Source organism: Kryptolebias marmoratus, linkage group LG2 (assembly GCF_001649575.2).
Source record: "Kryptolebias marmoratus isolate JLee-2015 linkage group LG2, ASM164957v2, whole genome shotgun sequence".
In the NCBI taxonomy this organism is placed as follows: Eukaryota; Metazoa; Chordata; class Actinopteri; order Cyprinodontiformes; family Rivulidae; genus Kryptolebias; species Kryptolebias marmoratus.
In genome coordinates, this window is record NC_051431.1 from 17,026,528 (window position 1) to 17,041,065 (window position 14,538).

At 40.6% G+C, this 14,538-nt stretch overlaps 1 protein-coding gene across 3 annotated transcripts in view; it reads left to right on the forward strand.

The window, feature by feature from the left end:
* Positions 1–13,396, forward strand: part of LOC108240483 (cGMP-dependent 3',5'-cyclic phosphodiesterase) — a 184,368-nt gene extending 170,972 nt beyond the window's left edge. For all 3 annotated transcript variants that reach the window (XM_017423981.3, XM_037980007.1, XM_017423982.3), the window contains 12 exons: positions 1,745–1,822; positions 1,910–2,032; positions 2,136–2,206; positions 3,866–3,988; positions 4,079–4,166; positions 4,493–4,540; positions 4,826–4,900; positions 4,983–5,082; positions 6,926–7,038; positions 7,649–7,687; positions 7,773–7,879; positions 9,337–13,396. In XM_017423981.3, coding sequence (XP_017279470.1) covers positions 1,745–1,822; positions 1,910–2,032; positions 2,136–2,206; positions 3,866–3,988; positions 4,079–4,166; positions 4,493–4,540; positions 4,826–4,900; positions 4,983–5,082; positions 6,926–7,038; positions 7,649–7,687; positions 7,773–7,879; positions 9,337–9,583 — 1,212 coding nt within the window. In that variant the 3' untranslated portion in view covers positions 9,584–13,396. The remainder of the gene's footprint in view (positions 1–1,744; positions 1,823–1,909; positions 2,033–2,135; positions 2,207–3,865; positions 3,989–4,078; positions 4,167–4,492; positions 4,541–4,825; positions 4,901–4,982; positions 5,083–6,925; positions 7,039–7,648; positions 7,688–7,772; positions 7,880–9,336) is intronic.
* The last annotated feature ends 1,142 nt before the right edge of the window (positions 13,397–14,538 follow it).

A 14,538-nucleotide genomic window follows, 5' to 3' on the forward strand; every position in this document is an offset into this window, starting at 1 on the left:
GGCCAGACTTTATGGATAAATGAAGCAGACGGTGCAGGAAACGAGCCTTTTTGGTTTGTCCATCATTAGGAGTCACTCACGCCTTGTGGCAGAGCTGTTGCTAATGTAGTCGGAAGGATTGAGCCTGTCTGGCAAAATGAGATCTGTTCAGTGGGAGCAAAATGCTCAGTCAAAGCAGAGTGGAGCAAAGTCTCACGGGAAATTTGAAGAGATTCAGTCTAATGGAAGTGACGGGCTTGTGCGGTGCCGTTTGAAAGGCATTATATGACAGCTGCAAAGCCATTAACACACATTCAGCTGAGGAGTAGTGTGTGGCTCACAAAGATGATTACGGTGATGATGATTGTACCTATAATGATGATCAGAAAGAGAGAGTGGACTGTGCCGCGTTGCTTTGTCGGCACCAACAAAGCTGTTTATTTTTAACATTGATTTCCTCGTGTTGACAAAACCAATATGTAGGCTGAGATTCGTTTTCGCCTCTTCATCTCAAAACATGTATTTCAAAACGATACTCTCATATGAAACTGAATTAGAAAGGAAGAAGGGGGAGCAAAAAAGTGGGAAAGGAAAGAAGGGAGAGCGACAGAAAGGGAGGGAGGGAGGGAAGGAAGGAAGAAAGGGTGGAAGAAAGGAAGAAGGGAGCAAGGAAGTGAAGCAAAAAGTAGAAAAAAGAAAGAAAGAGAGGGTGATGGAAATGAATGAAGAGAGAGACAAACAAAGTTAAAAGACGGGTGAAGGAAGGAAAGAGGAAGGAAGGAAGCGCAGGTAGGAACAAAGGAAGGAAGTGAAGGGAAAAGAAGGAAGGAAACGAAGAGAGAAAGAAAATAGGAAAGGAAGAAAAAATTAGGAAAGAAGGAAGGAAGTGAGAAGGAAAGGAAGGAATGAAGTCAGTGAACCAAGGGTGGAAGGAAGCAAAGGAAAGACAATAAGGAGAAGAGGCAGCAGGAAAGGAAGGACGACAATATGGAAGGGTGAACTAAATAAAGGAAAAGAACGGAAGGAAGGAAGGAACAAGCAAAAAATGAAACAAATAAGGTAGGAAGGAAAGAAGGAGTTAAGAAAGTAAAAAAAAAAATCAATTGAAAAAAAGAACTGAAGTAGAAGAAAGAAGACAAATAAAGAGGAGCGAAGAAAGGACAGAGGGACTAAAGGGAACAGGAAAAAAGAGGACCAAAAGATCAGTAAGAAAGGACCGAGGATAAAGGCAATAAAATAATGAAGAGGAGTAAGGGGAGACAGGAGGAGGAGATAAAGAATCTTATTACAGTCAGAGAACAGCTGTGAAATATTTTCTTATAAATTTCTCATTCATCTTCATAATAATCAGCACTTGTAGGGTCTGACCTTTCAGTGGCTGCAGGTAGTTAATTGAGGATCTACAAACTATAAAGATATGTGATTGGAAAAATAATTGCCTTCAAGGAGACTCATTAATCTTTTAAACGTTACCGTATACATTATTCATCTCTGGTACCACAGTATACAGTAGTCTGGACTGTATAAAGCAGCTTTATTGTGTACTGAAATGTGTGGTCCACTGAACTTTACTGCTATAAACACTTAGATAGATTCGACTGAGGTCAGATTAAAAGTCTTATGAATCATTTTAATTATAAACAGCAATAAAACAACAAGCCAAGAAAGCTAATATCACTGCTTCTTTCCTCCAAATTATATTCATAAGCATTTGAACAACATTGTGTGATTATTGCATAGTTTTTGCCTTTTGCCCCCCTTCTAGTCTCTGCTTTACAAGAAGGTTCACGAGGCTCAGTTCAGGTCCCACCTGGCCAGCGAAATGATGATGTACCACATGAAGGTACGCCCAGATCTCTCCGGGGTACAGAGTATTTACTGCTGCCGTCTGTGTTTGCGCTCCGTTTAATCCTGTACACGTCTGCGGCAGGTTTCAGAGGAAGAGGTGTCCAAGCTGCTGGTGACCGGCATTGAACCGGTGATGGAGATTCACCCGTGCTACGCTGAGTTCACGTACACACCCCGCTCCCTTCCTGATGACACTACACCCCTGGTGAGGAAAAGAGAAGGGCGCGGGCGGAAAATTTAAAAAAAAAGAAAACAAGAAAAAAAAGGAAATGTGACGAGGTCTCTCCCCCCGATGTGTGTTTCTGCAGTGCATCCTCAGCATGTTTGAAGACATGGGTTTCATCAACACGTACAAGATCGATATGCAGACCCTCGCCAGGTTTGACACGTCACGCAAACTATGTTAGGAGTTATGAGCGCGGGTCTGCTCGTCAGCTACGTTATTCAGTATAGAAACTGTAGTTTCTCATATGCTTGTGTCTGTTTTCTTTGACAACAAGTCTCCTTTGAACCACATTTTATTTAGAATATGATAAAGTAAAACAACAATCGTATTTTTTTTTACAGTTGTAGATTTATTTCTATAACTAATATGCTAACAAATACCACTTGCTTTGTGATTACATAAACCTTATTACTGTGCTAGTCCTTACATACAGATATTCTTTGGGGTTCAGTGAAGAAAATATGAAAACAATGTGAAAATACACAGCTTTTCTGCAACATGTTAACTACGGCAACTCTGCTAGGACAAACACCATCTCGGGCTTAAAGTGGCAACCCAGATTAACGTTAACGAAATCAATTTTTGACATTTCATAATTGATTCGGAATCCTGCGTGTCCGCAATGTGATGCATCTAAAAACTGATTAAAAAACAGAGTTTTTAGGGAGGGGAACACAAGTCTAAATAGTGGCAGCAGCAGCTAGCTGTAGCACTTTTGGTGCAGCTTGAGGCACTTAAAGCAGGAAATTTGTAATATTTCTGCCAGAATACCCATGTAATGCGAAACTGATGGTGATTTAGATCATTGTAACAAAGATAATTTTAATACGGCAGCAATCAGCTTTGATGTCGGCGGCATTCGGACCAGCCGTTGCCTTGTCAGTCCAGTCAGAGTTAAACTCTATTTCTTCATCTGAGTTTCTGTGGTCTGTTACACTGAAGTTCATGTGTTCAAAATAAATTATCCCTGCTAACAGACCACGGACCAGCAGATTCTTCAGAGTAAATAACCATAAACTTTAAGTAAATAACTGCTCAGTTAATTGATCAAAACTTGTCTTTTTCCCCAAAATGAGAGAAATCTGCAGGTAATATACTGACTGCTGATAACTCTTCAGAACCACACTCCAAACTATTCCTTTAAGGCATTATTTTAAAATAGTGTGTGTTCTTTTTTTGGATTTTTTATGAAAAAACACAATGTCTAAGCAGGAAGAAGGTCAATTTTTGGGGGATGGACTCTTAAAAATAGCACTAAGTTAAAAGTCATTGCTGGGCGGCGCGCCATAAATCATGGCGTGCGGTATGATTGATATTTATAGGAGAAGCTATTTCGACGCATGTCCTTCAGCACTGATGCATTTTGGCCTTTGCAGTGTGTTGGAAATGGGCATTAAGTGCTTCTGGGACTGCATTATGCAAATTTTTCATCCTCCAATAGACCCTGTCTGTCTGTCATAGGCCTAAAAACCTACAAGACTGCAGAAGGAGAGATGCAAACCGATGACAAGAAGTAAAAACTGATAAGTTATTGAGCAGCGAAGAGTAAAGTTGTTGAAACACGCCGTGCATTTCGTGTCAGAATTCTGTTTTCAACATTAGCGAGCGCACAAGTTGTGATGAAGAGCTGCAGAGTTTACGTCATTACAGCCTTTTTTTCATTAATGTTCTCTCTGCACAACCGGGTCATTATGTTTAAAATAGGATTTCATGCTTTGGCAAAGGGGGCATGACGTGGCACTTTTATAGTACATGTGCATGAGTCACAGGCAGCACAATGAGACCGTAATTAAGCTGCTGCTGCTGTGACAGGTTCTGCCTGATGGTGAAGAAAGGCTACAGAGACCCCCCCTACCACAACTGGATGCACGCCTTCTCCGTCTCACACTTCTGCTACCTGCTCTACAAAAACCTAGGGCTCTCCAACTACCTCGAGTAAGTGTCCGACAGCTCCTAAATGCCTGAGAAAAACGGTTCTGGTTCACTGACGTCGAAATGTGTCCACTTTTTCCTGCTCTCTCGTAGGGATATAGAGATTCTAGCTCTGTTTGTTTCCTGCATGTGCCATGACCTGGACCACCGTGGCACCAACAATTCTTTCCAAGTGGCCTCGGTGAGAGCATGGGTTGTCTTTGTGCTTCTTAGAGGTTTTTATCAAACGTGAGGAAAAAGGCCCAGAGTCTCACAGAGCTCTGAACAATTTCTAGTAATGTCTTTGTTGATTTTTAATCTCATCATCTGTGGAAATCGGTCCCCCCCCTCCCCCCTTGTGAAACTCTAGATGTCAGCCCTGATGCAACACTTTGCATCAAAGTGCATTTCTTAATATTAGCATTTTATCATCTTTTGTTTCCTGCTAGACTCGGGTTGTAATTGCAGCTGATGTTCAAGAGAAAACCTGAAGCTTGTGATTTAACGGCATATGTTTGTTTCTTTAAGCAATCAGTCCTGGCTGCTCTCTACAGCTCAGAGGGATCTGTGATGGAGGTAATGTCAAACCTGTAACTCGTGACTGTACACGTCTTTATTTTATCAGTGGTCTAATCAAATGTATTTGTGTAATTTGTTATGTTTGTTTGCCTATTTACATTTAATGAGCCGCCCTGTCCACCAGCAGCTCGTGTTCTGTCCTGCTGTGACACCTAGTGGTCAAAAACCTGCTTCTCTTTCGCAGCTTTGCTGGAGAAATGAGACGTCTCTGTATCTAGTTGTGCTTTTTACATTTAACTATGACATTTTTTCACATTTTTTTTTAAATGTTCCCGACTACAGAGACATCACTTTGCCCAGGCGATTGCTATTCTGAACACTCAAGGCTGCAACATCTTTGAGAAATTCTCCAGGAAGGTGAAAACTTCACATTTACTTAGATTCTACAGTCTTCTGACGCTGTTCGTACAGCTCTAAAACTCGTGTTGCATGTTTTCAGGACTACCAGCGCATGTTGGATTTGATGAGAGACATAATTCTGGCCACAGATCTGGCTCACCACCTTCGAATTTTCAAAGATTTGCAGAAGATGGCTGATGGTACGTCTCAGTTTTCTTCTGCTTGCTGTGATGTTGTTGATCAGCTTGTTCAGCAGAACAATGTTTTAGGTACTCCTTCAGTTAGAAAGGGCTGATGTTTTTCATGACTTGTCGCAAATAATATTCCAAATAAATTGTTTTTCATAATAAAAGTGCACCATTTTGATGAAGTATTGTGTTGAATTACTAACAAATGGACATTAATTTGCATCTTTTGGCTAAATATTCACTGATAAATATACAAGTTCATTTCCTCTAGATAAAGAAAAGTTTCTTACTCAACATTTTCATTAATTGACTAATTTTCTGCCGTCTCTCTCAGTTGCTTGTACTCTTGTATATTATAATTGGGTGTAACCTCTTGGTTGGAGGTTTGTTATGCCTGAATGCAACTAATTATAAGTTATCCTGAGTGGATGCCTCCGCAGTGAATTAGGTCTTAAGCTGCTAAAGCAATTCAAGGACATTTAAAACGTAAAAATGAGTTGGCAACTTTTTTTTTTGCACCACAGAGTTTGTAAGCTGTCAGTTATGGACTAAAATAGCTGAACCAAATGCAGAGCAGTGGTCAGGAGAATGAAAGTTTTTTTGCTGTCAGTAAACTGTTTCAGTCGGATGGTCTCATTTAGTTTTTTTATATTTTGCTTCCAAAGAGACACATTTTTTTGTTATGTTTTGAAGGGGTCTTAGTCTGTAACTCTTGAGGTTGTTTGAAGGTCATTCAGAGTTTGTTTGTTTGTTTTTAATCTTGACTTTGACTGCTTTTCTTGCTAACTTTCTGTCCAGTTCCTTGGGCTTGAAAAGTGAGGGAAGTAGACACATGGAAGACAAAAGAGGATAGATAGATAGATAGATAGATAGATAGATAGATAGATAGATAGATAGATAGATAGATAGATAGATAGATAGATAGATAGATAGATAGATAGATAGATAGATAGATAGATAGATAGATAGATAGATAGATAGATAGATAGATAGATAGATATCTGAAGGTCACATCTTTAATAAAGACCTGACACTAGAGAGATTCATCATCCTTCAATTGATCATTGAATGTCAAGTTTTCAGCTAACAGTTCTTTGGGAATCCCCTTGTTGGTGCTAAAATTCTATTTTATATGTCAAACTGTGTTATCTTTGGTATTTTTTTGTAGATTCAGCTGAAAAAAGCGAAAGAAACAGTGTCTTTGTTACAGGCCTAAATATGGTACTTCCAATAGATTTTTAGTTGTATTTTATGTGGCAACCACAACACTGGTCCATCCCTTGAGTTTGGCAGCCTTTTTATGATGCATAGGTCTGAGTTAGGTGTCTGAATAAACAGAAATTCCACAGAAAGGGGTCAGGTACTGGACTGAAAATGAATGAAAAGTCCAAAGAAAAGGTCCAAAACGACTTTTAGAAAGTTCGAGGAGCTGCTCATGAAGACCAGTTTAACAGATTACAACAAAGTCTGGCTGCTTCGAAGGCAAATATAATGAAAGGTCTGTCATTCCTTGAAGGAATGCATATCACCCGCTGCCTCGCATGAAAACGTTTTAAACAAATATTCTGTGTGATCTTTTAGTATTCAGAGCATGTGTTGGGGATGACTCTCAACTACTACCACACCAGATTTTAGCTGAAAATCTGTAGAACTGACTGAGTTATAGGTATTTTTGTGTTTGCTAAGTTTGATTAATTGTGGTGGCCATCTTGAATCAAGCTGGCTCCTCATACCTCATACTTCCTCACTACTGCCCATGTTTTTTGGCGATGAATGAGTGGACTGTGGTTTTCCCTGGTGTTAGTGTTGTAAAAGCAGCACGATTGTTTGATCCGTGTGTTTGTGTGCGTTCCAGACGGATACAACACAAAAAGCCGTACCCATCACTCCCTGCTGCTGTGCCTGTTGATGACTTCATGTGATCTGTCCGACCAAACCAAGGACTGGAAAACCACCCGCAAGATCGCTGTCAGTTTCCCGGCCACACAGTGTCTACACATTTAGAAAGAAACACAGAAATTGTGTATTTTCATTAAATTTCATTAATTAGTGACTGAGCCATCAACTCATAAACCTAACCTTTAAACTTCATTACAGTCTCTTCTATGGGACCACGCTCCATTTTAGGATTATGTCTAATCTTGGCCTGCCCCCCTTTTTCAAAACCAAAACCCCATAAACCTCGTTCTAAATTCTGCCCCAAATCTCCACCTAACACAGGAAACAAACAGAGTAATCCTTGTCCCCAAAACTAGCAAATTCATTTCTCATTTATTCAGTGGAGAAAATTGTTAGTCTCAGCGGGTACAGCCATCACTCCACATAGTGAGTTGGAATAAAGGCTGTAATTGTGTTTAGTGGTAAAAAGGGAAAGAAAAATGTCACAGAACCAAAAATCCACGCATGAAACAACAGCCTGGCTTTATATATATCTTTACCTGGATTAAGTGCTTTATTTTTTGTACACGCTGTTCAAGCAATAGTTGTTTCGTCTCTAAAATAATGGATCTCATCGCCGTTAATACAATCAGAAACACTGTGAACAGTGAGAGATTTATGCCTCTTTGTGTTTCTGCAGGAGCTGATTTACAAAGAGTTCTTCTCTCAAGGAGATCTGGTATGTTTCAGTGTGCACGGGCTGTTTAACAGCTGCTGATAACATGTAACCCGTGTAACGCATGCTTGTGCATGCGTGCGTGCAGGAAAAAGCCATGGGGAACCGGCCGAGTGAGATGATGGACAGAGAGAAAGCGTACATCCCAGAACTGCAGATCAGCTTCATGGAGCACATCGCCATGCCCATCTACAAGTACGTATGAGAAGGGAGCTCGCTCAGGCCTCGTCCAGCGCACTTCACGCAAGTCGTGACCTGTCCTGTGCAAAGTCGCTGATTTCTACTTTTAAATGTTGTTGCCGTGATAAAAATGAATATTCTTTGTGACTAGCCGACAAAAATGCAGAAGCTTTTAGCAGCTCGGGCTCATACTTCCTCCAGGAGGCGTGAGAAAGAAAAAACAGATCAAATTAGAGTGAATATAGAGATTTACATTTATTATGAAGACAAACACAACTCCAGCTGAATGCTTAATGTTGTTCAATTACTACCGCAACTGTAAATAAACAAAAACACGTTCACAATATGAATTTTTTTTAGATTACTTATGAACAAAATGCGTCCAGAAGCAACTCTTGCACAATTTCCATTCAAAACCCTCGAGCTCTTTAATAAAAACTTGAACATAAGTCAATAAAAACCATCCATCCTTCCTCTTCCGCTTATCCGGGGTCGGGTCGCGGGGGTAGCAGCCTAAGCAGGGAGACCCAGACTTCCCTCTCCCCAGCCACTGGGGCCAGCTCCTCCGGGGGGATCCCAAGGCGTTCCCAGGCCAGCCGAGAAACATAGTCCCTCCAGCGTGTCCTGGGTCTTCCTCTGGGCCTCCTCCCAGTGGGACGTGCCCGGAATACCTCACCAGGCAGTGAATAAAAACCATCATTTTATTAATACTTTTTGATGTAACTGAAATCAAAGCGTTGGCAAACTAGCTCGTATGTCAAAGCTTGCGTGATTTGTTAGCACTCAACGTATGTGTTGGGAATGACGCTCAGCTACTACCACACCAGATTTGAGCCCAGTATCTGTAAAACTGACCAGGGCTGTGGTAGCCTAGTGGTCAGTGCCGTGGTCTCATAATCCTGAGACCGTGGGTTTGAACCCAGGTTGTGTCGGGGAAGGCATCCGGCATAAAACATTTGCTAAATCTTCAATGCAAGTTGGAGAAGAATAAAACAATCTGTAAAATTGAAGTTATAGCTTATTTTGTGTCGCTGACATTGATTAACTGTAGCGGCCAAAGAGTTTTATTAAAAAGCTTGTTTATGAGATGACAGATGAACAAACACATGCTTGCACAGGGACTTACATGATTTCCCACCTTTCACAGCAGCATGCGATAAATATATCTTATCTCAATATTTTGAACCAACATAGCCACAAACTTTTCTTACAGATGCATTTCCTTTTAGCCACTCCCAAGGAGACAAGAAATTAATATAAGAAATTACCTGATCTATTTAATAAATATCAAACAATAAGGTTTAAATCCAAATATGTTATTTCATTTAACTGTAGGAATGAATATAGTAGCGCTGAGATGATTGTTTTACATCATTTCATTATAAACAAACTGACAGGAGTAATAAAGATGAGATTCATTATGTGTAGGTGTCACTTTCAATTTCCCCACCCTCCCTCTTTTTCCTTCCTAGGCTGCTGTCTGAACTCTTTCCCGGGGCCACCGAGCTGTACGAGACCGTGGCGGCAAACCGTGAGCAGTGGACCAAAGTGTCCCACAAGTTCAACATCCGCGGGTTGCCTAGCAACAACAGCCTGGACTTCCTGGACCAGGAATATGAGCTGCTTCAGTCCCAGGGTGCTTTCGGGAGCGATGACCACTGCGATGACCACTGCCTCAACGGTTGCCTTGACGACACAGATGGCGGGCAGTGCCAGTGACGGTGACAACCGCGGGCCGGCGACGGTTTTTTCTCCTGAAGTTTTCTGTGGTCCAATAAGAGGCTGAGGATACCTTTTTAAGTGACCAAAGAGGGACGGGTCTCTCTCTCTCCCTCTCTCTCTGCTGTCAAACACTTTGAGGTCTTGATGCAGGATGGAACGTTTCAAACAAACTGAATCAGACAGGTGACCGGAAACGAAGCAGCTTCATCTCAGTCGGTTCTCTGATTAGATGCTACATGTTGCTTTTGTCAACCAGTTGAGGAGAGTAAAACACAAGGACATCATCTATTTCTCTTTCAGCAGCTCCACTGGAAGAATACAGTCTCAGCCAGTCACAAGTCCATTCACACAGTCCAGAATCTGCTGAAGATTGTAAAAACGCACACACATCGACACATGTATACATGCACATACTGTTCAGACACGGCGAAGACTACTTCAACACGTGGCAGTGAGCTGAAGTCCAACGCGTCGTGCAAAATGTTTCATAGAAGCGTATTTTAATTTGAGTGGCTCCGCTTTGCTCACACAGATGCAGCTGCCATATTTCTCTCTTGATGGGCGTGAATGCGAGATGTACGGACACCTCATGAGTTGTTCTTTTTATCTGATGTTGAATTGATTTTCTCCATTAATTTAAAAAAAAAAATAAAAAAATTAAGATTGCCATCTATTTTTGCCAAAATCATAACACAATTTTGTATCCGCCACATCAGAGTATGTTACATTATTTTGTGACCTGGGAAGTTTTTGTCCATTTGCTCCAACCTAAATCTATTTACTCTCCCTCTTTGTTTCGCTGAGGTTAAGGTGACACTTTGACAATCACTCATCAATAGCGTCACAGGTCCCCGACGTGCTTTCATGCGTTAAACAATAAAAACACACTTCCTGTGGACGTAAAGTCAACAAATCAAGTGTCCACCCATGACCTAAAGCATACTTTCAGTTTATTCTTTTCACCGTTCACCACTACCTTGCACTTTTCTGTTCACTTTCCTCACAAACCAACTATAGATCGAGAAACATAAGCCCTTTAAAAGATCCGTCTCATTCGTTAGCGTCGACGTGCTACAGTAGAGTGTCTTTATATCGTGTGTCACCGAGTGTGTCATATGGATCTGCCTTATTGCGCATCTTCGCTGCCTTTCTTAGAGCTTTTAATATATAAAACTTAAATAAAGAGTCTGTTTAGTATGTATGTTGGGTTATGGCGTGAGTCACTGTGTTGACAGAACCATGCTGGGAATCTGTATATTTGTAAAACTTTCGTTTGAAGACATCAAGACGTGGCACCATTTCCATTCTCTTTGTTCTTACTTATCTGTACGACCAGCTCCGAGTGTCTAAGGCAGATAAAGTATCGTTTGGTTTGTTTTAGTTCACCGAAAAAATACGTCTATATAAAACAATTGAACGAGAGATGTAGCCGTCATAGAAATTTCTCTCTCTGGAAACACAGTTGCTGCGCTCCAAAGGTGTTGAGTTCTCTGATTTGTGCCTCATAAAAAAACAAAACAACAACAAAAAAAAATGACACTTCAGGGCCAAGGGTGTTTTTGTTACAACATGCCATACACTTACTTTACAGTTTTCAACTAGGAAAATGCTGCAGAGTTGAGGTAAAATGATCGAGGAGTTGTGTGTGGATTAGGCAGAGAGAAAGGGCTGGAAGAATGTGGTTTAAGATCAGGAGAGAGGAGCAAACTAAGATGATGAAGGTGACACAAACCTCAGATCATCTACCATTCTTCTTCTCCCCTTCTTGTTACGAACACCCAGTAATAAGAGAGAGAGTCGTGTTGCCATCCTAACAAGGTGAATCGAAGGCAGCTGGACTTCTTTTGGTTCTTGAAGACGCTCCGCTTCTCACGCAAGGAGGTTTCATGTCTAAACTGAAAGGTACAAACCTTATAGGCTGTGTCAAACTCGCATCCGAACCACCTTTATTCCCATCCCTCCTGGGGATCACGGGGGTCCTTGTTAGCTTGGCCCACAAGCGAGAGGTGGAGCTAAACAACTTACACAAATGCAGAGCACAACACAGGTCAGAACCCAGAGGTCCACCTACACCTGAAGGACGAGGGACACTCCTTTGAGGACAGTAATGTACATATTTTGGACAGAGAAGATTGATGGTTTTGAGAGAGGAGGACAAAAGAAGCCACCTACGTCAAACAGAAACAGTAAACAGAGGAGGCGGTCTCAGGCTTCACCTTCCCAGCTCATACAATTCAGCCAAACAATTTCACACCAACTTGCTGTTTCACGCTGGAGTCCAGAACATCAGCCATGTTAGGACCAAGTTAACAAAGATCCTAACACCTCTCAGATGTTTGCATGTGAGTTCGATAACTCACAAAATGAATAGCCTGATGAATAGCCTCATGACTGCACACCATTCAGTTAAATTCAAGTGAAACGTCTCCAAGAAGCAAAAAAAAAACAAAAAAACCAAACAGATCCAGTTGACTTTGATTCAACTTGCTTGGATAAATTAAATTTATAAAAGCTAAAACATTACAAATTTTATGCGTGCGACTTTTCTTTGAAAAGAGCTCGTGAGGATGCGTTTGTGGGAAGGCTGATTGGTTTGTGATGTGGTTTGATGTATATGTCACACCTTCTTTGGGACATGTGGCCGGATGATCTGATCTGATCTGCCTTGAAACGATTCATGAACTTTCTATGATGTTTTTAAAGGGCATACAGGTGTTTTTAGGAGAAAAAAAAAGCCACCCTTTTCACCCTTTTCTTTCTCAGACCCCTTTTTCTATCGTCGTCAAAGCACCTTTCATACGTACCTGCCTTTTTCATGTGCAATATCAAGTGTCTGCCTCTATGACATTACATAGATACACATGTAAATAGGATTTAGTAAATCCCTATGCCTCTTGTTAAATTATTGCTTTAAGGTCTGATTTGCCAAAAGCTTTTAAGTGTTGAATCATGATGTTTCCGTTTAAAAAAGTAAATAAAGTGGGATTATTTTCATTCTGACGTGCTTTTGAGAGCTCAGACCTTTGACAGTTTTCTATGATGAGCGTGTGTGTGTGTTTCTGTCCTGTATTGTTTGTTATAGAGTCAGGGCTAAATGTGCCAAGCAAACATTTTCTACTTCCTGGACAAGCTGGGAGATGTAGACCAGACGTGACTTAAGGAAAAGTTTATTCTTTAACGCCCGGAGGCCGATGGGCTCCAATTTGAACTTGTCTGATCCGTCGTGACGGCTTGTTTGTGAAGTCCGAACCCGATCCGCTGTATTTTCCCCCTCATCACAGCAGGAATCTGGCCTGTGATGTACCGTCAGTGTGATGACCATCTGTGACACATTTGCTGAGAGTTGCAGGAATATATTTGCTGTAAATAACAAAGTTTTAAAAGGAAATTTCTTTTTTTTTTTTGGGTGGGGGAGGGATTGTCTGTCATCATTACAGGTAGAAGTACTGTATTTTGATTCTGTAATGTATTTAAAGTGGTTGCTTCCTTAATTTTTTTCTTTTTTCTGTTTTTCTTTTTTTTTTCTAAGCCATTTTTGAACAACTCCAGGAGGGAATGAGAGAAAGTGATGTGAGTATTTAGGATCTAAAGGTGATATTCTACCACAAATTAAAAACCCAGACTAATTGTATAAATGATGCTTATGCTGAGGGGTAAACCTGGTCATCATCTTCTGATCAGTTCTGTTGGGTGGTCTGGGTCTTCTACGGACATGTTTAACTTGGACATTTTTGAGAAAGCGGGAAACGGATGACACTTTGTTTTTGTTATTATTATTTTTCTTTCTTGAAATAAATCTAGTGAAAAGTGTTTTGGTTGTTGTGTCTTCATTCACTGCTTCACGATATCGAAGTACATAATCTCCCTGGGACAGACTGCTCTGCCGCCTGCAGTTGTTTGTATTCTGCCGACACTGATTGAGTCATCTCTGCTGATCCGGTTGGTCCGTGTCATAATCTGTAAAAGCATGACTGGATTAAAACGTTCAGCCCCTGGAGACAAAATCAAAAACAGCCCACTGCTTGCTCAGTGGGCTGTTTCTGTGGAGCTGAAATGAAACCACTAGAGCTTGCTCGTCCCGAAGGATTTGAAGCTGCTGAAACCAACCAAATGTTCTAAACTTTAAATAAAATATGATTTATTTGTAAGAACACAACCTTTTCATATATAATACCTGAAAGTATGCCTGTTCTCAAGCACATTTGTATTTTTTTACAAAGAAAAATACATGTCACAGCCTAATATGTGACGTAAAGAGAAGAATTAGCCCAAACCTACTTCACTTAATTAATCTGAAGCAAAGCTAAAACAAGATGTAAAGAATATATAGCAGCTATATTTTAACTGTGTACACAAAGCCTGACCGAACAACGGCCGTTCTGCACAATCACACAAATATGCATGACTTTTTATAATTTCCTGCTACATTCGAACAGCTTTGAATAAAACTTACCCATTTTCATGTCTCTCTGTTTATTAGAGTACATCGTTATTTTTTGGAGGTGGCTGATATCATTTTTGCCCACGTATGTGTGTGCCTTTAACTGTCTGTCAACAAAATATCTCAAGAACATTTTAATAAAATTCCCAGCAAGTAGTTATTGGATGAACAGCTACAGCTGATTAACATTTGGAGTCAATATAAGATGGCCGCCACTGGTAATTGGCTATAAAAATGGCTATTACTCAGTGTTACAGATATTGAGCTAAAATTTCATGTAGTAGTAGCTGAGAGTCATCCTTAAAACACTCTCAGAGATTGTGCATAATGTATTTTTCAAGGTTTGACCAAAACAGCTACAACTGTGTCATTTCTCAACATAGAAAAGTTTAAAGATTAAAAACTCTGGCATGAAAGGTGCTGGGCGATGTGCCGCCTGCAACGAATGCTCGGTCTTTCACTTCAAAATGTGAAACTGCAGATAGCCAGACATGTTTACTTACAACTAGTT